The sequence below is a fragment of the Aegilops tauschii genome, chromosome 1 (genome assembly GCF_002575655.3).
Source record: "Aegilops tauschii subsp. strangulata cultivar AL8/78 chromosome 1, Aet v6.0, whole genome shotgun sequence".
NCBI classification, from domain to species: Eukaryota; Viridiplantae; Streptophyta; class Magnoliopsida; order Poales; family Poaceae; genus Aegilops; species Aegilops tauschii.
The window spans coordinates 500,187,648-500,215,371 of NC_053035.3; the positions used below are offsets into that span (position 1 = coordinate 500,187,648).

At 45.4% G+C, this 27,724-nt stretch overlaps 2 protein-coding genes and 1 pseudogene across 2 annotated transcripts; 1 reads left to right on the forward strand and 2 right to left on the reverse strand.

Annotated features, from left to right (window-relative positions):
• Window positions 1-1,258: 1,258 nt before the first annotated feature.
• Window positions 1,259-2,502, reverse strand: LOC109773012 (uncharacterized; annotated as a pseudogene).
• Window positions 2,503-6,970: 4,468 nt separating this feature from the next.
• LOC109773013 (uncharacterized) lies at window positions 6,971-7,805 on the reverse strand. The gene has a single exon (XM_020331720.3). The coding sequence runs from the start codon at window positions 7,729-7,731 to the stop codon at window positions 7,174-7,176; it is 558 nt and encodes a 185-aa protein (XP_020187309.1). The 5' UTR covers window positions 7,732-7,805; the 3' UTR covers window positions 6,971-7,173.
• Window positions 7,806-23,727: 15,922 nt separating this feature from the next.
• LOC109773014 (uncharacterized) lies at window positions 23,728-24,507 on the forward strand. Its single transcript, XM_020331721.2, has one exon. It carries the CDS (start codon window positions 23,728-23,730, stop codon window positions 24,277-24,279), a length of 552 nt encoding a protein of 183 aa, XP_020187310.1. The 3' UTR covers window positions 24,280-24,507.
• Window positions 24,508-27,724: the final 3,217 nt, after the last annotated feature.

Consider the following 27,724-nt stretch of genomic DNA (forward strand, 5'->3'; position numbering starts at 1 on the left):
TTGCGGAGTGCTCTTGGTTACGTCAGCTGCTTCAGGAGTTGCTGGTTGAGATTCCTAAGGCGATGACTGTCTACTGTGACAACGTCTCCGTGGTTTACCTCTCGGCCAACCCGGTCCATCATCGACGGACCAAGCATATTGAGCTCGACATTCACTTTGTCCATGAGCAGGTTGCGCTTGGTTGCATTCGAGTACTGCATGTGCCCACCGATCAGCAGTTCGCCGATATCATGACGAAAGGACTACCTACCTCGACTTTTGAGGGTTTTCGGTCCAGTCTTTGCGTCTCTAGCGACGCTTCAACTGCGGCGGGGGGGGGGGGGGGGGTGTTGAACATGTATTCTCTGTGTGTACATATATAGGTCCGGGTTGTATATTTTGCACCTGTCACGTCTCTCTCCCTCTCTATAACTTGTATGTAGCTTGGAAGACAAGACATCTGGTGCACCCCTTTTATCTATATATGTACGATCAATGAAATTATCGATGCATGCAATCTCATTCTTCCTAACTTACAAGTATGAAACTAGAATGGGCCAAAAGGCAGGGACATCGTATCTTGTGGTGGGACGGGAACAATATATTTTCTGAAGGAAGGAAACAGAGTAGTTGCTGAACCACGATCCTTGCTGCCCTTTTCTTGTGTGTTACTGAGGCTAATATGTTCCACACCCATTTTCCCTTCAATAAACAGAGGAACAAGAAAGAGGCAGAAATATAAATTCCTTCACCCATTGCCCCTCTTGTGTTTGTTTGTTTACCCCTTGGAAAAAAAATGCCAAACTGCAGTAAATGGGATAGTTTCATTCCCCACCTTCACCCGTGACACGTTTATCTTGTTATTGTTTCTTGACAACAAATAGAGCATTTATGCGTATGTGTGTATATGACCTGTATATATCTTCCTTAAGAGATACTCCTATAAAAGATAAGAGGTAATCTACATCTACTGAAGCAAAATCTATGGGAGAAGGCAATCCGTTAGAAGTTGCATCCACTGGGCAGTGCAATTCTCATGTGTCTGAAAAGCTGATCGTAACTGACATGAGCTTCCGCTTCCAGCAAACCCGCAAAGCAGCAAACATGAGCTTCGGCTATCACTGACGCGTGGCAGTGGCCGTGCCCGCTAGACATCGCAGAGAAACGAGCAGCAATGAGAAGACAGAGTGCTCTGTCGCACTCGCACCAACATCAGCTAGCTCGAGCAGCAATGGGCAGGAATTTATATTCACATTAATTTTGTTTTCACCGCCGTAGCGTGTTCAGACACAAACTCGACTAACCGGACAAAATTTTGTTCCTACAAATTACAGAGTCTAACCGTAGCTTGCTCCATCTGTTTCCAGAATCGTTGGATATTCGAGCCATCTTGCATGGGAATTTGGATACTATTTTTTCCATCTCGCTACGGTCTATCGATCCATCACTCGGGACTGGCGCTCAGATCGGGTGCGAAGCGTGGCTGCATCCTCCCGGCACTCTTCGCGCGCGCCACCGGCCGCCTCTTCGCTGCCAGCGCCGGCACGGTCTTTTAAGCGACGGTCTCGTTCACCTCCTGGGGTGGGGCGAAAACGAGCGGCGCCACCGAGCCGGCGCGCCTCCGTTGTCCAGCGCCGGCGCAGGATGCTGCGCTGTGGGCCTTATTAACAAGCGCTGCGGATGCCCTGACAGCGAGAGCGGCGATGTCCTCGCGCCGGAGGCCGTTCCGTCGAGCCTCAGCGGGGAGCGTGAAGTATATCTGCTGTTGGAACCGCAGTCCTCTCTCACTCTCGGCTAAAGGTAGAAGAAGACACAAGACACAAGAAATTCTGGGCCGGCGCACGAACGCCGCCACGGGCGCATGAACGCCCCAATTCTTTTCTTCTTTACGGTGGCTACATGGCTACAACACCGGCTCACCTCGATCAATACATCAGGGGGCCTTTTATACCCGGCTGCACACACAACATCCGACCACCACACCGGCCACTAACTCCACGCACGCACGCACTAGTCTAGCTAACAAACTCACTAAGCCAGCTACATGCACGGCGTCCATATCCATGATGCATGCATGCACTAACCAACTAACCTGCTAACTACGGTGCATGCGCGTACACAGGAGACCCGGCCATGCGGGCTAGCTAACGAACCAACGCACCAGCCCTCCACTCTCGCCAACGGCCGCTGCCTTACGAGCCAGACCTGGAGCGCATACCCGCGCGCGCACGCCAGTCATTGCCTGGAGGCGTGGTTTACTCCCAACATCTGCCCCGGGCGTAGCTCCTCGGCCCCGCCCACGGGGGCCACGGGCCCCTCAAACCCCATCTCGTCGGCGTCGCATACGAACCAGCCGGCGTCCCCATCCACCAAGTCCTCGAGCGCCTGGCCCGCTGTGGCCGGGCGCGGGTACTCCCGCATCTCCCCCGTTGGAAGCAGTACCATAGCCGTCGAGGCAAGCTGCCCCTTTGCCCGCACCGCCGCCGCCGCGACCACGCTGCCGCTGGACATGCAGAGCCTCATTGTGACTCTTGGCGTCTGATTTTAGGTTGGAGCTGCGTGTGTGGTGATCTTTGTGATGTTGTTGTGTGAGATAGAGATTTGGGTTGGGAGACGGCGATGGCGATGGAGTAGCCTTGGTCGGGCCAGTTATATCTAGGAGGAGAATATGACACAGTGGCGTTTGGCAGGGCCAGGGCAGCGTATATGTATGCGTGGACTCGATCGGATATTTGCTTCCTTTTCCCCAAACCGTTTGGGAGTGGAAGCTGCGTGTACGTGGTGGAGTATTGTATTTCGGTTTTGGTATGGTGCGAATCCATCTATCCACCATTCTTTGATCTTTGGTAACCATATACGTACATATATACGTTATGGTGTAGTTTGCCGATTGTGGATTTGACCGCTCCATTTTTTTTATCTTTTTTTCACCCACATAGATTATGTGTTCTTACTCAAAATTCAGTGGGAAAAAAACAATAAAACTAGTGCAAACATGTGGAAGACTGATTTTCTATTATGCATGTTATTCCGTTCATGCATGCATCACGGCATTACTTTGAGGTTTGTGCTACATTTTTTTTATTTTTTGGCAAATTTTAGCGTGTTTCAAAGTACTAGATAATGTTTTCATTGGGTTATTTCTTGTTTCAATCCGCATTGTCATGTTTCATGTGTACCAGCAAGTCCACGCTAAAACAAATGCACCCATACTTATTGGTGCACAGAGAATCGTTATGATACACTATGAAAAAAACAAAACCCAATGAAAAATCATGTAACACTAGAAAACAAAACAAGCTTTGCCACAAACCAAAAACATGCACAAATCTTAAAGTACCTACAGAAGATGGATACACACATGAGTGAATAGAATTTCTGTTGAGTAAATTAGCAATTTCTTGATTAATTTAATCCAAAGCATCATGAGCATCACATAAGCGACGGGGCAAAAGTGCAGTCTTATCTTACTTCTATGAGTGCTAGTGGCATGGATGTGCGCATACCTGGTGTACGTCCCTACCACGTCCTAAACAACAGAGCAAAAGTGTAGTCTTATCTGCTACAACGGTATAGTGTGGATGTCCGTAGTGTCTGTCCCCACCGTATCCAAAACAAAAAGAGCAAAGTGTGCGCTTTGTTTCCGCGGCTATGAAAGGATCTGCCACGACATCCTTTATAGTATCATGGTTGTGGCTGACCTGATTGCTCTTTACACATTTCTTGATTTCATGTAATCCCTGCAGGGAGTTTATTATTGTACTTGAGTGCTTAAGATGACAGTGCATGCGCTAAAGAAGCTAGTGGTCAATAGTTAATCAGTAGTACTGTAGTAGTAGCAGTAGTGCTCTTTGTTTTGTTTATGTGCTCTTTCATGGTATATCTTGTACGTGGATCTGAATCCAAGTGCGCATTGAGGTATCGTAGATTGATGTGATTAACCACATCACTCCCAGGGGCTGCTTTAAAAGTTTTCGGAGGATGTTCACATGTTTTGAACATGATCCAGAACAGAGAGAATTCTTTAGGTTATCCACCCCGTAAATTTGCGCCAAGCAATTATACCTCAGTTGCACACTGCTGCAGCAGCAACTGAGTTGTTGAATGGATAGATAGCGGCAGGCAAGAGAGTGCGCTCACCAAGATAACCGATGACGAAGGGATGGGTAAGCCCGGGATAACATATATGGTAGTGAAAGTTCACGTCTAGTGTGTGTATGTGTATTATGTTATAGAATGCGTCCCTACTGCCATTTAAAAAAGGGTGAAACCATAATTGCATATTTATTAGCAATGTCTAATTGAATTGAAATTGGTACCTTGGAACGAACTACTTAAGTGGTTGAATAACGTTCATCTCATGGAGGTCGGGACAAGTTCTGTGGGAACCTTCTCATAACGGAACACTCCAGATTAGGCCTTAACCAGGAGTTGTGTAAATTAAATGTTCCTCTAAAAACTCACAATATTTTGTTGGTTTTTAAGCAAGGGCTTCCTTGTCATAAAAATAAATAATCTACGACGTAGGTTTGTGGTGCGATTGAGAAAAAAAATGACATCAAATTTTTCTTTAGAAGTATTGATGCTTAGCATTATTTTCAATAATGTCTTAGTTTTTTTGGCCGGACAATAATGTCTTGAGTTGTATGTACCGGACGTCAGATCACTGGACCAAAGTCCATGAAACCCTCTGTCCTAGTGAACACTCATGGATCACAGTTGTGAGCGCTAGTGGCGCGAGTGGTGCTGGTACGTGGTGTGTGACCTTACCATGTCATAAACAATGGAGCAAAACCGCGATCTTATCTACTACTGCAATAGAAGAGAGTGGGTTTACATGGTGCGCGTCCCCACTGTATCCGAAGGGAAAAGACCAAATGCTTTATTTCCCTGGCTACGAAATGATCTGCCACGGCATCGTGGCTGATGCTGATGTGGATTGCTTTTCTTACATATTTCCTGAGTGCTTAAGATGACAAGTAGTCAAGTGGGTGGTAATAAATCACACGGTGATTGATAGTAGTTAGTAGCAGTAGTTCCCTGTTTTGTTTATTTGCAGATTCGTGGTATCTTGTAGCCACGGTTGATTATAAGTTGATTGGCCGAGAGATTGGGAGCATACTAACGAGTTTTCTAAACATTACAGAACAGAGTGAGTTGTTTAGTGTATCCACCATGTAAAGTTACGTCAAGCAGTTAGGGCATCTCCAACACTGACCCGTAAATGGACATCATAAATATCTGTTTTTATGTCCGGGCGTGATCCACATGCATGATGCGGGAGCCGGTGATTCAATGCTATTCCCATATTAATCCAGTTGGAAGATAGAAAAGAGAGGACGACCACGTGGTTACTTTTGGTTGGTCAAGTGGATGTTTGGACTCTAGCAAAGCTTCCCCAAGTTTGTTGTTAGGATACCAGAATCCGTACATCCCGACTGCTAAGCGGACATCTAAGGGTCCCTGTTGGATGCCAAAAGTGGTCCGAACACTGCAGTCCGGACGTATAGAGGAGTTTTGTGGGTCCACTTTAAAGATGCACTTAGACATCAGACTCTGAAGTGCACCAAACTAAATAGTATGTTGGTCTCGAGTGTGGCCGTTTGGCTCCCGGGCTCATCTGCACCCATGGTGAATATTAAATTCAAAACAAATACTAGATTGTTTTAAAAAAAACAATTTTTTTGCATGGAAGATGCTTAGGTGCGTTAGGTCTGCTTCAATTTCAGCTCATTTGGCCATCTGAGTAGCTCTTGGCAAAAAGGATAAATTTGGGGTATGTGAAATAGTTTACTATTCATGTACTGTTCTGGCCCAATTTGTTTTCTTTTGCTGAGAGGTACTAATATGTCCAAATGAGCTGAAATTTAGAGAACGTCACACACCAAATCATCTTCCATGTTAAACAAATTTATTTTTTTTAGATTTTTTTTAGTATTTCTTTTGAATTTTCTTTTAATCGGGTGCAGAAGAGCCCTGAATTAGAGATGGATATTCGGTTGGTATACGCGTACTTTCCAATAGCGATTTATAAAATAGTTACTTGGGTACTGGCTAATATCTTCCTTATTGTCATAAATATAAACACTAGCAAATATCTTGCTCTAATCATAATGTTATCTTTTGAATGATTCAGAGCAGGGTTAATATATTCTCCTGCAGTATATCTGCCCTTTTATAGTTTGACATAATTGTTTTTTAAGCCCTTCAGAAGAAGAGAACAAATATTAGTTCCTTAACGATTCGTAAGAGTTGCTTGACTTTTCCTTCCAGTAAAGATGCACCAAGCAAGCAGTGCTCTTCTAGTCTATCACTCACATTGGCCAACATATATGATATTCATTTATTTTATTTTATTTGCGATTGGTGTCATCAGTGAATGGAGGTGGTGGATATGGTTTTGCCTATATGTATGTAAGCAGATTGTGCATTACCCATGCATCACGTCGGTGAGATATATTTTTTTTTTGATAGTGTCATGTATAGTCAGCTATATCTTGTTGTTATTTCGGTGTACTTTGGTAATCCTCCATACCTGCGCTGATAGGCACGAGGAAAGAAGATGCAAATATCTTATTTCAGCACACTTTATATAGTTATTTCATTTTTAGACAATTCACAAAGAGTTATTAGGGACATGGAGTTTCTTAGCCCGAGCTCATATGAGCTCGGCTGAACAGTAAAATTGAAAAAATAAATAAAAAATAATTCAAAAAATTCTGAATAGCTTTCGGTGATAGCCTGACTGCCTGAGACTGAACAGATTTGAAGTTGCATCCACTGGGCAGTACAATTCTCATGTGGCTGGAAAGATGATCGTAACTGACATGAGCTACCGGCAAAGTAAGCAGTGTGCGCCGGGAACGAGCGAACGGAGCAGCAATGAGAAGAAAGAGTGCTCTGTCGCACCAACATCAGCTCGCTCTGTGATTCCATCTAATTGCAGGTTTTGAACATGTCAGAGATAGAGACGCCGTCGTAGCGTGTTTAATTTTGTTTTCTCCGTCGTAGAAACTAGAGGAGATGCTTTGGCAAAATCAGGAATTTATATTCACATTAATTTTGTTTTCTCCGTCGTAGCGTGTTCAGACACAAACTCGACTAACAAGCCAAAATTTCGTTCCTACAAATTACAGAGTCTAATCCACCTCCCCATCTGCCTATACCTTGCACGGGAGACGCCATTGTGTTGGTTCACTCGCACTCAGGGATGGCGGTCAGATCGGGTGCGAAGCGCGGCTGCATCCTCCCAGCACTCTTCGCACGCGCCACCGGCCGCCTCTTTGCTGCCAGCGCCGGCACGTTCTTGTAAGCGATGGTCTCGACTACCTCCTGGGGTGGGGCGAAAATGAGCGGCGCCACCGAGCCGGCTCGCCTCCGTCGTCCGCCGCCGGCGTTGGCCTTATTAACGAGCGCCACGGACGCCCTGACAGCGAGAGCGGCGAGGTCCTCGCGCTGGAGGCCGTTCCGTCGAGCCTCAGCGGGGAGCACGAAATATATCTGCCCCGGGCGTAGCTCCTCTGCCACAGCCACCGCGGCCACGGGGCCCTCGAACCCCATCTCGTCGGCGTCGCACAGGAACCAGCTGGCGTCCCCAGCCACTGAGTCCTCGAGCGCCTGGCCCGCTGTGGCCGGGCGCGGGTACTCCCGCAGCTCCCCCGTTGGAAGCAGTACCATAGCCGTCGAGGCAGGCTGCCCCTTTGCCCGCGCCGCCGCCGCCACCGCGCTGCCGCTAGACATGCAGAGCCCCATCGTCACTCTCGGCGTCTGATTTTAGGTTGGAGCTGCGTCTGTGGTGATCTTTGTGATGTTGTTGTGTGAGTTTTGGGTTGGGAGATGGCGATGGCGATGGAGGAGGAGGCTTGGTCGGGCCACTTATATATAGGGAGGAGTATGACTCAGTGTTGTTTGGCAGGGCCAGGGCAGCATATACGCCGTGGACTCGGGATATTTGCTTCGTTTTCCCCAAACCGTTTGGGAGTGGAAGCTGCGTGTACGTGGCGGAGTATTGTATTTCGGTTTTGGTATGGTGCGAATCCATCTATCCACCATTCTTTTATCTTTCGTAACCATATATACATACCTCATGTAACCACAGTAGTTATCATAATCTGAAATGAATAGCTAGATAGATTGCTAAACTTACACTAGTCTTGTGCTCCAACTTCAGAGTATGTGTTCTTACTCAAAATTCAGTGGGAAAGAAAAACCCAATAAAACTAGTGCATACATGTGGGAGAGTTATTTTCTATTATGCATGTTATTCCGTTCATGCATGCATCACGGCATTACTTTGAGATTTGTGCTACTTTTTTTTATTTTGGCAAATTTATCATGTTTCAAAGTACTAGATAATGTTTTCATTGGGTTTATATTTTGTTTCAATCTGCATCGTCATGTTTCATGTCATCATGTGTACCAGCAAATCCACTCTAAAACAAATGCACTCATACTTATTGGTGCACAAAGAAACGTTATGACACACTACAAAAAAAAGCCCAATGAAAAATCATGTAACACTAGAAAACAACAGAAACCTTGCGAAAAACCCAAAACACGGCACAAATCTTAAAGAACCGACAGACGATGGATACACACATGAGTGAATATCATTTCTCATTCACGTGGATGTTCTGATGCGCTTATATATGGGATCTCCCCTTCTTTAATATTACTAAATAATTGCATAAACACAATTTACGGTCATTTTATTGTTAATGTGATTATGTATAAAATGTAAATTGAATCAGTACTTATTGACTTATCAAAGAAAGCATGATTTTATTTCTTATTTAAGTCAATAAGACATGGGCCAGTTGAGGTTGTCCTCAAGTAAAAATGGCCTACAAGAACTGTTGCAAATGTTCCATTCCGGACTATTGGCAACACCAGTTGAAAAAATCAACAAAACCGAAAACAGATGATGTGAGGTGGAGAGATAGGAGGAAAGAAATAACGGACGACACAACCATAAGTAATATTTAGGTGCGCGAAAAAAAAATTGAGTGAAATATTTTTTGAAGTTGGAGAAAAAAGGGAGTTGATGGTGACGGTATATCGCCACCTCTCTTGTTATACGAGACACGTGGGATATAAGTGAAAAATTGGAGGGTTTTCATTTTTCAACGTATAATTTAAGATGTATGACACTATCATTTACAGATATATGACCATATATGACACAAAAAAATTAGGTGTACCATGGTAGGAAAGTGGGTAGGGACGGTTTTGAGCGCATGATTCAAGATACCTTGCCTTCCATCATTTGCATGTATATCCATGTATGATCACACAGAAATTATGAATGTCAAGGTAAAATGAGGAAATTAGTAATGTGTTAATGGCTATTTAATTGCTACAATTTTCGCGAATCAACCTGCGGATGAATGGTTAGAAGGACAGTGGTACACAACCCACCAGGGTTCAAGTCCTAGACTTGACACCGGTGCTCGCATTTTCCTGGATTAATTTCAGAACTTCCGGCGATGTGCATTCAGTTGGAGGTGACGTTCTCGTCAACTACAAAGGTGTTTGTGGTGACTTCGTCAATCTCAAGATGATGTGCCGGCTCAGTCTCTCAGAGGTTCTCATAAGGGTAGGGTGTGTGTGTGTGTTCATAGGGGTGAGTGTATGTGCGTATGTATGCACGTTTACATCTATGTTAAAAAAACAAGTTGCTAATATCTTTTCCATGAATGAGGGTTAAAAATATGACATGATTGTCAACTTGAATTAGCGGCATATGTGTGTTCTTCATTTCAACTAGTAAAATAGGGTATCATACCTTACTAGGCCCCCTGGTGGCGCGTGGGAAACGGCGAGAAAATTCGTATATGGCGCGATCAGTGGCTCCCGCGTCAGCACTCGGGGAGGCTTATCACTCCGCAGGAAACCTGCAGGCTGCGCAGGGTTTCAGAGCTTATTGACGCGCGTGGGATTGGCGCATGGACCTCCTCCAATGGTACTTCCTCCCGGTTGACATCTACACCATCACGAGGATACGACTCTCCCCACGGGCTATTGATGATGTCCTCGCGTGGGCTCCAGAGAAAACCGGGGTGTTCTCGGTTCGGTCAGCATACCGCTTCGCCATGGACGAGCGTGAACACCCATTGGCAAGCGCTTCTAGCAAGGCACCGGATGATCAGCGCGCCATCTGGAAGATCATATGGGGGTGCCCTGCTCCCCTAAGATACGCGTTTTTGCTTGGCGCCTTGCCAAAAATTCCCTTGCGACTTGGGAAAATAAGTTCTCTCGTGGTTTGGAAGTCTCTGACATATGCCCCTTGTGTGGTACAGAACGCGAGGACTGCTTCCACGCATTCTGCATGTGCCCCTGTGCAGTTGAGTTGTGGCGTGCTATGCAAACAGATTGGGCATTGCCTGATGTGATGAGTGTTCCGAACACCGGCCCGGAATGGCTGTTGGGTGTGTTGGAACCATTGCCAGACACACCCCGAATGGTGTTGTTGATGACTCTCTGGCGTGTTTGGCACGTACGTAACGAGATAACTCATGAGAAAGTCCCTCCGCCAACCGAAGCTTCCTGTCGTTTTCTTCAGGGGTACGTCAACTCGCTGCTGTGCATTCAGTTCCACCCAACTAGTGATATTGCCAAGGGCAAGATGCCTATGCACGTTGCTGGAGCTCCACATGTGAAGAAACATGCACCTCGGTCAGCCACTAGGAAGGATGAACTCACCTGGTCACCACCGCCAGAGGGCTGGACAAAGCTTAACACGGATGGAGCTTATCAGGCAGCGGACGGATCAGCTGGAGCGGGGATGGTGTTGAGAGATGATGTGGGGGGCCATAATTTTTACTGCTTGCAGGGGCTCTTTCATATGTGATAATGCCCTCCAGGCTGAGTTGGCTATCGAGAAGGCCTTGCGTTGGCCCTGGAGCGAACTGATCGACCCATCTTGATGGAGCTGGATTGTAAGGAGGCTGTATCCATGATAACAACTCCAGGCATAGATCGATCCAGCAATATGGCATGTATCCAGGAAATCAAGGCGTTGTTGGAAAATGATAGGGAAGTGGTGGTTAAGCTTATCAGCCGAAGTCAAAATAGAGTGAGTGATGCCCTAGCTGCGTATGGGCGTACAATGCCACGCACGGCTGTGTGGTTAGGCTCTAGCTTAGAGGAGATTGCTACCCTTTGTATGAACGATATTATGCCCCCTTAATTTAATACAGTCTCCTTTCTCCCCGCAAAAAAAAAAGCAAGATCCACTCCTTTGGTAATTCCATCAATAACAACCTTATCAAAAAAACTCTTAGTTCTGTTAACCCTCTTATAACGAGGGTAAAGACCCTAGTATAGAAAATATCTATACAGTTTTGCTAAAGCACATCTAGATGTGCCATAAATATTGCACATCTAAGTCTTATATCATTGATTTTACATCGAGATTGGTGTGGATATTTTCCTTTTCTTTTTTCTTTTTCATCATTATGCTTGATTCACTCACTTAGATGTGCAATAACTAGAGCACATCTAGATGTGCCCTAGACACACCCATATCTATATAACCACAATTATTGGACCAATATATTACTTGCAAATGGAAATAGTTCTTTGTTAATTTCCTTTGTAAAAAGAGTTTATTAAATCCAAATTATGAAAAATGAATAAGTGGGTTCTTCTTCACGTGCCAACAGGGGGCCTAGATTGCATCTACTCCACTCATCGTTGCCATGGTGCGCCACCGAGGAAAGTGCCGGTGGTGGTAGGGAGGCCCTTTCGAGTTGTGGTGCCCTGGTGGGGCACATGATATGGCGGGGAGGGTCGGATGCTTCTCGTGCTACCATGTGTGCATCGGCGGCTACAACGGCTTGGTCCGGCAAATTGTCCTTCTACACAAGCAACATATGACTTTTTTGCGTCACGAGTCGGCTAAAAGACGCGAGCAGAAAAACAAGCATTTTTAGTGGCCACCGGAGGCGGTAGTAACTAAGTTGATCAAAGCCGCCTGCAATATATCAAGCGCAAGCGGTTTACATTACTATAGATAGCTCCAGGGGCAGCTAGAACAACAAAACTGCCAGGAAGAAACATTAGAGTCGGTTGCTAATTTGTAACCGCCTAAAATTCTTGTCAACGTAGCCATTTTCTATTTGGTGGCCACTTGCGTCTGTTCTGTTCGTCGCGGGGGGGGGGGGGGGGGGGGGGATAGGTTTGCTACTCTCTATTTCCCTAACATTTTCCCTTGCCCTCCCCATTCCATGGGCAAACCCTTGCACCCATCCCTCGTGGCACTCCGCCCTTCCGCGGCGGCACGGTGGTCATCCGCCCATCCGAGGCGGGGCAGTGGGTGGAAGATCTGACCATCCACGGCAACCATGTGGCCGATCCGCTCATTCACGACGAGGTGGCCGATCAAACCATCTCAGGCAGTGCGGTGGCACAACCACCAATCCACATCGGCGCGGTGGATGATCTGCCCATCTGAGGCGGCGCGATGGAAGCTCCACCCATCCACGGTGTCATGGTGGCAGATCTGCCCTTTGGCGCCTGCCTGATGGTGTAGTGGTAGATCCGCGCGTTGGCAGCTGCCCGACGACGCGGTGACTCTGCGAGGATTGGATTGTCGCCGCTGCTGACCTCCATAGAGGTCTCCGAATCTCCGGCATGGTGAGCTCACAAATGTTTCACCATAGATTATATAATTATGTGCGTTTAGTTGCTGCTTATAGGGTTTGCGAATGTATGCTTATATCTTTTTGTATGATTAGTTGTTGCTTACATAAATATGTTTTGCCATGGATTATATATTTTTGTATGTTTAGTTGCTACTTCTAGGGTTGGCGATTGTATGCTTATATCCTTTTGTATGATTAGTTGCTGGTTATATAATTATGTTTCGCCATGGTTTATATATTTCTGTGTGTTTAGTTCTGCTTCTAGAGTTGGCAACTGTATGCTTGTGTTTATCTCAATGTTTTCTTTAAATTTCATTCGCGTGACTGGTTAAGAAATGAAATGACAACCCCCATGGAAGTGTACGAGAAATGTTGAATAGTAGTTCTATGTGAATTTTGGTATCATGACTGATTACAAAATGGAATGGCTGCTCATGAAGATCTTGGAGGTCGTTAGAAATACACATTGGCCTCTGGGCGTCCGTGCATTGGAGACAGTTAACTGGAACCGCCTCCGGCCCATCTACAAAAAACGTCTACAATGCTCGTGTTTCTACAAGTGAGATGCTCTGGTTGGGCATGCTTGTAAAGAGGGTGGTTGATGACATGTAAGATTTGGTTCAAGCAACATCACCGCTTTGTATGTCGTTAACTTGGTGAAGGTGTTGACTCGATGTTTCACTTCGGGGGTGATAGCATCCGATGTTTATTGGTTCAACCTGACAACATCAATTCTTTGTTAGGTAGTATGCTGCTCTGTTGACAGATTGTTGTCCACGGTGATAAGCTTTTGTGCGAATAAATACATGTTGTTGTGTGAATGGTCCAAAGCTGATGACATCATATTTTTCTTTTCGGTATTGACACGTAACATTATTTTTAATTATATCATAGTTGTGCGCACGGGACGGTGGAATCATAACTCTGAAGTCGCGTAATAAATCCCATGTCGTAGTGAAAGCTCACTTCTATGAGTGCTAGCGGCATGGATGTGCGCGTACCTGGTGTACGTCCCTACTGTGTCCTAAACAATAGAGCAAAAGTGCAGTCTTATCTGCTACAACGGTGTAGTGTGGATGCCCGTGGTGTGTGTCCCCGCCGTATCCAAAACAAAAGGGCAAAGTGTGCACTTTGTTTCCATGGCTATGAAAGGATCTGCCATGACATCCTTCATAGCATCATGACTGGAGCTGATCTGGATTGCTCTTTACACATTTCTTGATATCTTGTAATCCCCGTGGGGAGTTTATTATCGTACTTGAGTGCTTAAGATGACGGTGCATGCGCTAAAGAAGCCAGTGGTCAATAGTTTATTATTAGTAGTAGTGCTGGCGGTTCTCTGTCTTTTGTTTATGTGCTCTTTCTTGGTATATCTTGTACCCGAGGTTCTGGATGCAAGTGCATATTGTGGTATCGTAGATTGATGTGATTAACCGCATCACTCCCAGGAGCTGCTTTAGCCGTGAGATTCATAGGATGCTAAGATGTTTGTACACGATCCACAACAGAGAGAATTCTTTTGGTTGAGGTGAGCGGGCGTGAGGAGTGCGCTCACCAAGATGACAGATGACGAAGGGATGGATAAGCCTATCTGGTAGTAAAAGTTCACGTCTAGTCTGTGTGCATGTGTATTACGTTGTACGGGTCCCTACTGCCCAATAAAAAAGGCTGAAACCATAATTGCATATTTATTAGCAATGCCTAATTGAGATGAAAGTGCTACCTTGGAACGAGCTACTTAACCGGTTGAATTGCATTCATCTCATGGAGGCCGGGATGAGTTTTGTGGGAACCTTCTCATAATGGCACATTCTTGGTTAGATCTTAACTTGGAGTTATGTAAATTATATGTACATCTATATGCAAGGTTTTCATTTTAATAAATGCGATGATAGGTTTGTGGTGCGATTGAGAACAAAATGACATCATATTTTTCTTTACCAATATTGATGCTCAGCATTATTTTCAATAGTGTTATACTTGTTTGTACGGTACGTCAGATCGCTGCACCGAAGTCCATGAAACCCTCCATCCTAGTGAAAGCTCATGTATCATAGTTGTGAGTGCTAGTGGTACGGCGTACGTGATGTCTGACCTTACCATGTCATAAACAATGGAGCAAAAGCGTGATGTTATCTACTACCGCAACAGAAGAGGGTGGGTTTACATGGTGCGCGTCCCCACTGTATCCGAAGGGAAAAGAGCAAAAGTGTGAGCTTTGTTTCCTTGGCTACGAAATGATCTGCCATAGCAATCGTAGGTGACGCTGATGTGGGTTGCTTTTCATACATATTTCTTTAGTGCTTAAGATGACGAGTAGTCAAGTGGGCAGTACTATATAAATCGCACGGTTATTGATAGTAGTTAGTAGCGGTAGTGCTCTATTTTGCTTATTTGCAGTTTCGTGGTATCTTGTAGAGAAGGTTGATTGTAAGATGATTGGCCGAGAGATTGGGAGGATACTAAAGAGTTTTCTAAGCGATCCATAACCTAGTGAGTTGTTTAGTTTATCCATCATGTAAAGTTGCGTCAAGCAGTTGGGGCATCTCCAACACTGACCAGTAAATGGACATCGCAAATGTCCGTTTTTATGTCCGGAGATGATCCACGGACGTGGTGTGTTATTTTACCATGTCATAAATAATGGAGAAAAGGTGTGATGTTATCTACTACTACAATAGAAGAGGGTGGGTTTATGTGGTGCATGTCCCCACTGTATCCGAAGGGATAAGAGCAAAAGCGTGAGCTTTCTTTCCTTGGCTACGAAATGATCTGCCACGACATCATGGCTGATGCTGATGTGGATTGCTTTTCTTGCATATTTCTTTAGTGCTTAAGATGACAAGTACTCAAGTGGGCGGTACTAAATCACACGGTGATTGATGCTAGTTAGTAGTAGTAGTGCCCTATTTTGTTTATTTGCAGTTTCGTGGTATCTTCTAGATAAGGTTGATCTTAAGATGATTGGCCACGAGATTGGGAGGATACTAACAATTTTTATAAACAATCCAGAACAGAGTGTGTTGTTTAGTTTGTCCATCCTGTAAAGTTGCGTCAAGCAGTTAGGGCATCTCCAACACTGACCCGTAAATGGACATTGCGAATGTCCATTTTTATGTCCGGAGGTGATCCACGGACGTGGTGTATGACCTTACCATGTCATAAACAATGGAGCAAAAGCGCGATGTTATCTACTACTGCAACAAAAGAGGGTTGGTTTATGTGGTGCATGTCCCACTGTATACGAAGGGAAAAGAGCAAAAGCATGAGCTTTGTTTCCTTTGCTACAAAATGATCTGCCACGACATCGTGGCTGACGCTGATGTGGATTGCTTTTCTTACATACTTCTTGAGTGCTTAAGATGACAAGTAGTCAAGTGGGTTGTACTAAATCACACGGTGATTGACAGTAGTTAGTAGCAGTAGTGCTATGTTTTGTTTATTCGCAGTTTCATGGTATCTTGCAGATAAGGTTGATCGTAAGCTGATTGGCCGAGAGATTGCGAGGATACTAACGAGTTTTCTAAATGATCCAGAACAGACTGAGTTTTTTAGTTTACATATCCTCTAAAGTTGCGCCAAGCAATTAGACCTCAGACTCAGAAAGTGCACCGAAGTAAATAGTATGTTGGTCGGAGCGTACTTCTCAATAGGGATTTAGAACAAAGTTACTTGGGTACTGGCTAATATCTTCATTATTATCATAAATATAAACACCAGCCAATATCGTGTTTTGCAAAGTCATGCTGTAAACATAATGTTCTTTTTACATGATTCAGAGTAGAGTTAATATATTCCCATGCGGCCTCCACACATGCGTTGATATTCAAAGCAGTGTGGCATCCACACCTGCGTTGATAGGCCCAAGGAAAGAAGGGCAAAACATGCATTTGACTTGCCTTTCATTTTAGCACACATTATATAGTTATTTCATTTTTAAACGGTTTACGAAGAGTTATTTGACTTGCCTTTCCTATAAAGGTCACCTAACAAATATCGTACTTCTAACGAAATATTCCCAATGACTAATGTCATGCATTTGGTACCGCAAATGAACAGAGCAGAGGATATGTCCATGGATGGTTGTGCATCGGTTGTTAACATTTCGAATATAACTTGGCGATGTTGAATATTATGGACTTTAGCACATACTAGAAGTGTTTTCCGCGCTGGTTTTTCCTCTGCACATGTCCGGCCACACGTGGACCATGATGGGGCTGGTCGGACCTAGGCCATGATGTGATAGACATAGCCTCCTTACTCCATCTGCGAGTGCTTATCTGGTGATACGACACATCATATGATACGTTGATCTTGTACTATCTCGAGCGTTGGATCTGTACTGGAGGGGCATGACGGAGCAGCCTCCCATTCCACAGCATAATATGCATAATGCACCCTAGACTATCTTGTAACTGAGCAACAAGTCTCGTTCCCTTCGTCCTATTCGCCGGTCATGGTCGTTCCCAGCCGCCGCCGCTGCCAGGCACATGGGGGTGGTTTCACCGCCACTGGCCACCATGCCGGCAGCCCCATCCATGCTTGCTAGCCCCAATAATACATAGCCTATTTGTTTCATGCCCGCTTCCCGAGTCCTTGTTGGCTTAAACCCTGTCTCCCTCGGCTTTCTCTGAATTTAGTTGGTTTTTTCTTCAGATAAGTGTCGCTAGACACATTCAGTTTCGACAGTAGCTAGTCGTTTTTCTGTTAGCGTTTTTTCTTGCCAATTGGTTGCGTTTTGTGCGCCTTGGCTCAGTCGTAGTAGGCCCAGCACGAAGCTCGGATCATGGGGATGGACGTGGTCAGTAGTGGAGCACGTTGCTCGGGCACGTTGGTGTACTCTTGATGAATAAGAAGAGGAAAACAGAAAAGCTGCAGGTGTTGAGCGCAGCACAAAAACTTCAGTGTCTCTGTGTGTTCTTCCTCTCTGAATTCTCTCTCTTTCACGATCGAGCTAGAGTTTAGGGGAGACAGTCCTTTGCTCATATCCAATTTGAACTCTCTAAAGTACTGAGGAGGCCGAGACAACCTCTCTCCACCGCCACCAGAGTCGAAGAATGTACGCAACAAGGATCAGGCAAGAGGCAGCGCCATCTTGTTTGTTGCATTCTGGGTCATTTTTCAGTTGTCCGATTTCTTGATTTTGCTTTGGTTCACTAGTACAAAACAGGACTTTCGTCACAGGGCAATATTCACATTAGTCCCGGTTCAGTCACGAACCGGGACTAATGTGAGCATTGGTCCCGGTTCGTGCGGCTAAGACATTAGTCCCGGTTCACCTGGGCCCTTTAGTCCCGGTTGGTGTCACAAACCGGGACTAAAGGGTGCGATGCCCATTAGTACCGGTTGGTGGCACCAACCGGGACTAAAGGTTAGACCTTTAGACCTTTAGTCCCGGTTGGTGGCACCAACCGGTACTAATGGGCTTTGAGGCATTAGTACTGGTTCATGGCACAAACCGGTGCTAAAGGTCCCATTTTCAAACTCTACCCCCCCCCCCCCCCTCCCGGACCGCCTTTTCAGTTTTAGAAAAAACAAAAGAAAATAATGGAAATGTCAAAAAAATAAAATAAAATAAGTTTCCCATGTGATATGTGGTCTAGTTGTTGGGAAAATTTACAAATATGAATTTCGACTTTATTTGCAAAATCTCTCTGGAATTTGTAAAATGGGCATAACTTTTGCATACGAACTCGGATTAAAAAGTTTTTTATATGAAAAATCATCTACTCGGAAAGTTACATCCGATTTTAACCGAGGGAACCCCGTTAAACATTTTAAAAATCCTCAAAAACCTAACAGAAAAAAAGTTACGGGGCTTTTAAGATCTGGAGAGGCAAAAAAATACAAAAAATTTCAAACTGTGGTCAAACAATGGTCAAACTAGTTATTCTAGAATATTAGTGTTACTAAATAATTATTTCAGTTTTTTTGAATCTTGGTCAAATCTGGTCAAACTGTGGTCAAACTGTGGTCAAACAGTGGTCAAACAATGGTCAAACTAATTATTCCAGAAATATTGATGTTACTAAATAATTATTGTTTTTTAAAACAATAGTTTCAAACTCAAACAGTGAAATGTGTCACTTCATGCTCAAGCTAAATTCCTGAGGGTTAATAGGATTGACATCTTACTATTGTCAGGAAAACAACAAGTGCAGACTTGGAAACGAGGGAAAATAGAACCCGGAATTTAAGCGTGCTCAGGCTGGAGTAGTGGGAGGATGGGTGACCGTCCGGGAAGTTAGATGATTTGGAATGATGAGGGGTGATTAGAGATTAGAGGATAAATTGAGCAGTGATGAGGGGTGGTGATTAGAGATTAGAGGTTAAAATAATTCAGAAATTTGAAAATCAAAAAATAATTCGCAAAAAAAAAATTCAAATTTTTTTTTTCATAAAACTTCACCGGGACTAAAGGTGGAGCTCCACGTGGCCGCGGCCTTTAGTCCCGGTTCGTGTAAGAACCGGGACTAAAGGGGGGAGGCATTAGTAACGACCCTTTAGTCCCGGTTCAAAAACCGGGACTAAAGGCCCTTACCAACCGGGACAAAAGCCCCCTTTTCTACTAGTGTTCTGAACTGCATATTAAGGGGAGTGGATTGAAGTACCGTTGCAACGAATGCCTCACGTCATTGAACAATACGATACAGAGACGGGTATTGAATGGCAAGGGGGGTCTCTCCGAGCCAAGTATCCTCCCAGAATCGCGTGCTAGCGCCGTTGCCAATAATAAACTTTGTCCTATTAAACAAGGTTCCTTTGACTTTCATAAGCCCTTTCCAAAAGGGTGAGTCAGTCGGCCTTGCTGTCACCTGGGACAAAGTTTTGGAATGAAGATACTTGCTACGAAGGATCTGCGCCCAAGTGGCATCAGTCTCTACCGATAACTTCCACAGCCACTTGCTAAGAAGACATCTGTTCTTGACCTCAAGATTCTCAATACCAAGACCCCCTTGGTCTTTCGGTCGACAGATGATATCCCATTTGGCTAGTCGGTATTTTTTTTAGTTCATCGCTCTGTCAGAAGAAACGTGATCGATAGAAGTCCAGTCTTTTCCTAACTCCAACTGGGACTTCGAAGAACGACAAAAGAAACATAGGCATACGCATGAGAACCGAGTTTATCAGAATTAATCGTCCTCCGTATGACATGAGCTTGCCCTTCCAGCAACTCAGTTTCTTTTCAAATCGGTCCTCGATGCACTTCCATTCTCTGTTTGTCAGCTTGCGATGGTGAATTGGGATACCTAAGTACGTGAAAGGTAAAGTCCCCAATTCGCACCCAAACAATTGTTGGAAATATGCCCTAGAGGCAATAATAAATGGTTATTATTATATTTCTTTGTTCATGGTAATTGTCTATTATTCATGCTATAATTGTATTGTCCGGAAATCGTAATACATGTGTGAATACATAGACCACAACCTGTCCCTAGTAAGCCTCTAGTTGACTAGCTCGTTGATCAACAGATAGTCATGGTTTCCTGACTATGGACATTGGATGTCATTGATAACGGGATCACATCATTAGGAGAATGATGTGATGGACAAGACCCAACTTAAGCATAGCATAAAAGATCGTGTAGTTTCGTTTGCTAGAGCTTTTCCAATGTCAAGTATCTTTTCCTTAGACCATGAGATCGTGCAACTCCCGGATACCGTAGGAGTGCTTTGGGTGTGCCAAACGTCACAACGTAACTGGGTGACTATAAAGGTGCATTACGGGTATCTCCGAAAGTGTCTGTTGGGTTGGCACGGATCGAGACTGGGATTTGTCACTCCGTGTAAACGGAGAGGTATCTCTGGGCCCACTCGGTAATGCATCATCATAATGAGCTCAATGTGACTAAGGCGTTAGTCACGGGATCATGCATTGCGGTACGAGTAAAGAGACTTGCCGGTAACGAGATTGAACAAGGTATTGGGATACCGACGATCGAATCTCGGGCAAGTAACATACCGTTTGACAAAGGGAATTGCATACGGATTGATTGAATCCTCGACACCGTGGTTCATCCGATGATATCATCGTGGAACATGTGGGAGCCAACATGGGTATCCAGATCCCGCTGTTGGTTATTGACCGGAGAGGCGTCTCGGTCATGTCTGCATGTCTCCCGAACCCGTAGGGTCTACACACTTAAGGTCCGGTGACGCTAGGGTTGTAGAGATATATGTATGCGGAAACTGGGAAGTCTTATTTTGGTCGCCGGAAAAGTTTCGCGCTTTATCGGTATTGTACCGGGAGTGCCGAAAGGGGTCCGGGGGTCCACCAGCCCCGGGGGGCCACATGGGCTGTAAGGGGTGCGCCTTGGCCTATATGGGCCAAGGGCACCAGCCCCAAGAGGCCCATGCGCAAGAGATAAGAAAAAAGGGAGAGTCCTAAAGGGGGAAGGCACCTCCGAGGTGCCTTGGGGGGGAAGGACTCCCCCCTGGCCGCACCCTTCCTTGGAGGAAGGGGCAAGGCTGCGCCCCCTCTCCCTTGGCCCTATATATAGTGGGGGGAAGGGAGGGCAGCAATATCTAAGCCTTGGGCGCCTCCCTCCTCCCCTGCAACACCTCTCTCTCTCTCGCAGAAGCTTGCGAAGCCCTGCCGGAGACCTGCTACATCCACCACCACGCCGTCGTGCTGTTGGATCTCCATCAACCTCTCCTCCCCCCTTGCTGGATCAAGAAGGAGGAGACGTCGCTGCACCGTACGTGTGTTGAACGCGGAGGTGCCGTCCGTTCGGCACTCGGTCATCGGTGATTTGGATCACGGCGAGTACGACTCCGTCATCCACGTTCATTGGAACGCTTCCGCTCGCGATCTACAAGGGTATGTAGATGCACTCCTTTCCCCTCGTTGCTAGTAGACTCCATAGATGCATCTTGGTGAGCGTAGGAAAATTTTAAATTATGCTACGATTCCCAACAACAATTGTCTATATGCCTCTTGTTCGTCATTGGCTCTACCAAAGCAGAACAATTCGCTTTTGTGAAAGTTAATCTTTAACCCGGACAATTCTTCAAATAAGCATAACACCAGCTTCATGTTTCTTGCTTTGGCCAAGTCATGCTCCATAAAGATGATCGTATCATCGGCGTACTGTAGGATAGACACACCTCCATCAACTAGATGAGGTACCAAGCCACCCACCTGACCAGCCTCCTTAGCCCTTCCTATCATAATTGCCAACATATCAACTACAATGTTGAACAAGATAGGAGACATCGGATCCCCTTGTCTCAGGCCCTTATGTGTTTGGAAATAATGACCTATGTTGTCATTCACTTTAATTCTCCCTTTTTGCGTGAACGATTCTACCTGGCGTCGCCAGGCTTCATCAAAACCTTTCATACGCAAGGCCTGTTGAAGGAATGGCCATTTGACTTTACCGTACGCTTTCTCGAAATCCACCTTAAAAACAACTCCATCTAATTTTTTCGAGTGGATTTCGTGGAGCGTTTCATGAAGGACCACCACCCCTTCTAGGATGTTTCTGTCCGGCATGAAAGCAGTTTGGGACTGCTGCACCACAAAATGCGCAATCTGTGTGAGCCTATTAGTCCCAACCTTGGTGAAATTTGAAACTAACATTGAGAAGGCAGATCGGCCTGAACTGCTCAATTCTCACAGCCTCCGTTTTCTTAGGAAGCAATGTTATTGTTTCAAAATTTAAGTGAAATAACTGAAGCTGTCCAGGGAATAGATCATGGAACATTGGTAGCAATCCCCCTTGATAATATGCCAACACTTTTTATAGAACTCCGCCGAAAATCCATCCGGCCCTGGAGCCTTATTGTTTTTCATCTGCGCAATAGCTTCAAACACCTCTTTCTCCGAGAAAGGGGCAACCAAAATATCATTGTCATTAGCAGTGAGTTGAGGCACATCCTCAATCCCGGACTCATCCAGGGACACACAATTATCCTCCGAGGACCAAACAACTACTTATAGTACTCGGTAATGTATAATTTTAGGTTATCCCGGCCTAAAATAGTTCCTTCATCTTGTTCAAGCTGAAAGATTCTCTTTTTTCTGTGCTTGCCATTAGCGATCAAGTGAAAGAATTGAGTGTTCGCGTCCGCCTGGACAACTTTGCGGACCTTAGCCCGCAACGCCCACTTTAATTCCTCTTCGCGGAGAAGCTCTTTCAACCTCATCTCTGCTTCTAGCTTAGCATGAAGCTCCGTGGCTTGCAAAATTGTGGATTCGGCTTTTAAATCTAGGGACTGAATAAGTGTAAGGAGCCTTTCCTTTTCGACCTTATAAATCCCACTAAGGTGCTTAGCCCACCCACGTAAGAAACTTCTCAAATGCCTAATCTTATTCTGCCAGCGCTCAACGAAAGTCCTACCTCCTGCATCCTTAGCCCATTCCCTGGCTATCAGATCCAAGAAGCCTTCATGTTCAAACCATGCCAGCTCTAATGAAAAGGAGTTTTTGTTTCCCACGTGGTTGGGCTCACCAGAGTCCACGAATAAAGGCGTGTGATCAGAGATTCCGCGCGAGAGAGCCTGGACCGTTACCAAAGGGTATTTCTGTTCCCATTCGACGCTCGCTAGGACTCGATCCAGCTTCTCAAACGTCGGGTTTGGCAAAGCATTAGCCCAAGTAAATTTTTTACCGGAAAGCTCTATCTCTCTCAGATCCAAGCTTTCAATAATGATATTAAACATAAACGACCATCTTTCGTCAAAATTATCATTATTCTTTTCCTCTCTCCTCGTAATGATATTAAAGTCACCCCCAACTAAAATTGGGAGCTGCTCAGGGCCGCAAATTCGAACAAGATCCGCCAAAAAACTCTGGTTTAAGCTCGGGCTGCGCGGCACCATAGACCGCCACCAGAGCCCAGTTAAACCCATCTGCTTTGGACCTAACCCGAAACTTAACCGCAAAGTCACAGTTAGATGTTTTTGCACCATACCAAAAGGGAAATCCAGACAGACGAGAAATAAAATACTCCACCACGTACACGCAGCTTCCACTCCCAAACGTGAGTACGTACGTTTGAGTCCTCCTCCTATATATAACTGGCCCTCCTCCATCCCCGTCTCAACCCAAAGCTCACACAACGACATCACAAAGATCACCACAAACGCAGCTCCAAGACAAATGGGGCTCTGCATGTCTAGCGGCAGCGCGGCGGCGGTGCTGGCAAAGGAGCAGCCTGCCTCGACGGCTATGGTACTGCTTCCAATGGGTGAGCTGCGGGAGTACCCGCGCCCGGCCACAGCGGGCCAGGCGCTCGACGACCTGGTGGCTGGGGACGCCGGTTGGTTCCTGTGCGACGCCGACGAGATGGGGTTCGATGCCCGCGTGGCCGCCGTCTCCCAGGCCGAGGAGCTCCGCCCGGGGCAGATCTACTTCGTGCTCCCCGCTGAGGCTCGACGGAAGGGCCTCCGGCGTGAGGACCTCGCTGCTCTCGCTGTCAGGGCGTCCGCGGCGCTCGTTAATAAGGCCAACACCGCCTCCTGCGCCGGACGACGACGGAGGCGCGCCGGCTCGGTGGCCCCGCTCGTATTCGCTCCACCACAGGAGGCCGTCCCTTACAAGACTGTGTCGGCGCTGGCGGCGAAGAGGCGGCCGGTGGCGCGTGCGAAGAGTGCCGGCAGGATGCAGCCGCGCTTCGCACCCGATCTGAGCACTATTCCCAAGTGTGAGTGAAGGAACACAATGGCTTTCGCGGATGGATCGATAGATCATGCAAGATGGCTTGAATATCCGGCGATTCTGGAAACAGGTCGAGCGAAGGAAGGTGGCAGTCGTGGGATTCTGATCGGATGGACGGTGCCTGTTTCGCGTGGAAGTTACACTCATAGGCAGATAGGCTGTAATTTGTAGGAACAAAATTTTGACCGGTTAGTCGAGTTTGTCTTTGAAGTTGACGCTATGACGGAGACAACAAAATTAATGTGAATATAAGTACCTGATTTTGCCAAAACTTTTTCCCTAGTTTCTACATTTCTCTATCTCTGACATGTTCGAAACCTGCAATTAGATGGAACCACCGAGCTCATGTTCGTGCGAGTGCGACAGAGCTCACACTGCTTTGCCGGTTCGAAACCTGCAAATTTTGGCCCTGTCTGTCTTCTCATTGCTGCTCGGATCGCTCGTTTCTCTGCAATCTCTGCTTTGCCGGTTTGCAGCCACATGAGAATTGTACTGCCCAATGGATGCAACTTCATCTTTGTTCAGATCTCAGGCTATCACCAAAAGCTATCTCCACTATGTTCTCCCTTTGGATCTGTATGGAAGGTGGCTGCGTAAGGAATATGTATTGACCAATGGTTCCAAATTTTCAGACTCAACAAAGGAAGAGAGTGGGGACGTCCCGGACCCATGGGCATATGAACTCACTTTTTAAAAATGTATTTCAAACGCATTTTACAATGCCAAAATTTTCGAAAGAAAATTTCACACATACATCTTCGCAACATGTGTGCGCGGCACAAAGTTTTGTGAGAAGATATCTTGTTATTTTGTCTATGCGAAAAAGACAAATTTCAGTGCTTTTAAATAGCGTTCCACAACACATTATTTTTCTTTTTTGCATAGGCCATAGAAAAGGTTCTTTTTTCGCAAAACTTTCTGCACGCACATAGAATGTGAAGACGTATGCGTGTAACTTTTTTCATAATTTTTTGGCATTTAGAAATGGGCTTTTCGAAGTGGGTCCATCCATCTACTTTCCCTCAACAGACAACAAAGACTCTTCGTTTGCTTGATAGTTGTGGCCTGTGGTACGAGTTTGGAACTACATAGCATAGTACTAGCAGGACTGAAGGTGGTATGGCTCCTGTTTGTACTGAATTGTTCAAGTTATAGTGAAGGTAATAGGCTGTGTGCAATTGTCAGAATCTAGTAATAATCAAAAATAGCATATTATGTTGACCACTGCATCTTGGTAAAACAGTACACAGAAATTATCTTTGTTAAATTTGTCATTGTTCTTTCCCCAGTCCTGTAAACTTTTTTTTGTTCCCCAATCCAGGGCAGCATCTCTTTAGAGTTCAGAATATCTTCGTTTCCTGAGCATTATTTTTTAGTCTTTGTATTGAGCTCTGTAGTTATTTTATTTATGTTCCCATTGGTGTGCATGACAACCAGCTGCCAGTTGTGCCCCCATGCACAGTGCCAGTGAAAGTTGTAACAGTGCAGTGCTGAAGTGGATAATAACATCTGCATAATTCAGTGCTAATTTTCAGCTTCATCTACTTGGCCTTAGTCATGCCTATAGTGAATGAACCTCTAAACCCTTGAGATGCTCTATCTGGCAGCAATACTTCTAACGGATTGACTTCACCCAGAGATTTTGCTTGAATAGAGTAGATTACCGTCACCGTCTCTTATCTTTACTTTTATAATTAAGACGTTTTTATAGAGTCTATAACAGGGTAAAAAACGTCTTATATTTTGATATGAAGGGAGAATCACTTATGGAAGATATATACAGGGCAATACCAGGCTTGCATAATGCAGGTTGCGCTTCTCTCCGAGACTCTTTCTCATAACGGAATCATATGCTCGATCGCTTGCATGGTTGCCGCTAATGTAGTAGTTCATAATGGATCAGTTCTGGTGTTCCGTTTTGAATTTCGTTTGGGCTTCTCGCAGATGCACATCTCGATCGACCAATTCAGTGGAATCCTTCCTGCTATGGTTTGCAACTAGGCACAGCTAGGAACTAGGTCCGGCCTAAATCAGAGCTGTTCCGTTCCGGCCTCCCCGTCGAGACGTCGCCATCTAGCTATACATTTTTACAGACTCGATCTATCATCTACTACCTCCGTTTCAAATTATAACATGTTTTAGCTATTTCAATATAATTAAACTAGATACGGATTAAAATGGGTGAATAGATACACTACAATGCATCTAGATACATACGAATCTGAAAAAGACTAAAACATCTTATACTTTGAAACGGAGCAAGTATGTGTTTATCACTAAGCTATGTAGCTACTGTTTGCCGGTTCATGAAGGAAAATTTTACGGTGCATTATAATACACCAGAGCACGTGTATTATATGGGCGATCTAACGGATAATAATAACTGAGCCATTATAATACACCAGAGCACGTGTATCGATGTGGAGGCAGCTTCCACCGACGCACGGGTCATGTAAAATGACGAGCTGAGTACCTTCTTTCCATTGAGTAGGCGATGAAGGCGTTTGGTTATGCATGCAGTCCATGTCGCCGTCGTCATCATCATTTGAGTTATTCGATCATGTGATCCTCTTCTCCAGCAGCAGATGAGACTTGAGAAATTATGCACGTATTTGCCTAGCTATTTCAGACAAGTCAACCATGGATGACACATTGACCCATGCATACCCGTGTATATATAAGCATCTGAATCGGGAACCGGCAAAAACCATTGATGCCAACTCATCTTTGCCTTGCCCACACCTCCATATATAGTTTGCATGAGGCCACTGCCCTCGCCTTGCATGAGGCCACTCCCGGCGGCCGGGTGCATCCACAAATATTAGATTTTGGATTAAAGCAACCTTGATTGTCCAATAGCGCCAATTAAAAAAATTCTGTACAATGTTACTTTTTTAATATAATATAAAATATTACTTTAGGGGCTTCCCCTGCGGTAAAGGTGTCAAAAAAAAGCGCCTATAAATTAGACTTATTTTACCGAGAGATGAGAAGCGACAAAAGCACGCGCACTCGCGTGTCCGTGCACCACTCGTGCACGTACCAGGGGGCGCCGGCCGGCCTGGTAGAACTCTGCATATGGGCTTGCAAAAGTCTCTGGCAGGTCTTCGCATGCGTTCGGACCAGTAGCTAGATCTTCTTTATTTACCGCTTTCCGCTTCTTTCTTTTTTTAGATTAGATTCCGCTTTGGTCGTGAATCCTGACGCAATTTTCGTCGCGCGCATGCATGACCAGCAGAGAAAGGGGTCGACCTAGTACGTACGTGGAGATCTGGTTTCCTGGCACGATATCACGTCACAGATCGAGCGCGCAAGAGGCAAAAGATCAGGAGTATCACGGGCGGTACGTTCCAGCAAAATGCTCAAGGCAGGCAGGAGCAGGATCGGTAGTACATACTCCCTCCGTTCAGAAATACTTGTTCTTGAAATGGTTGTATCT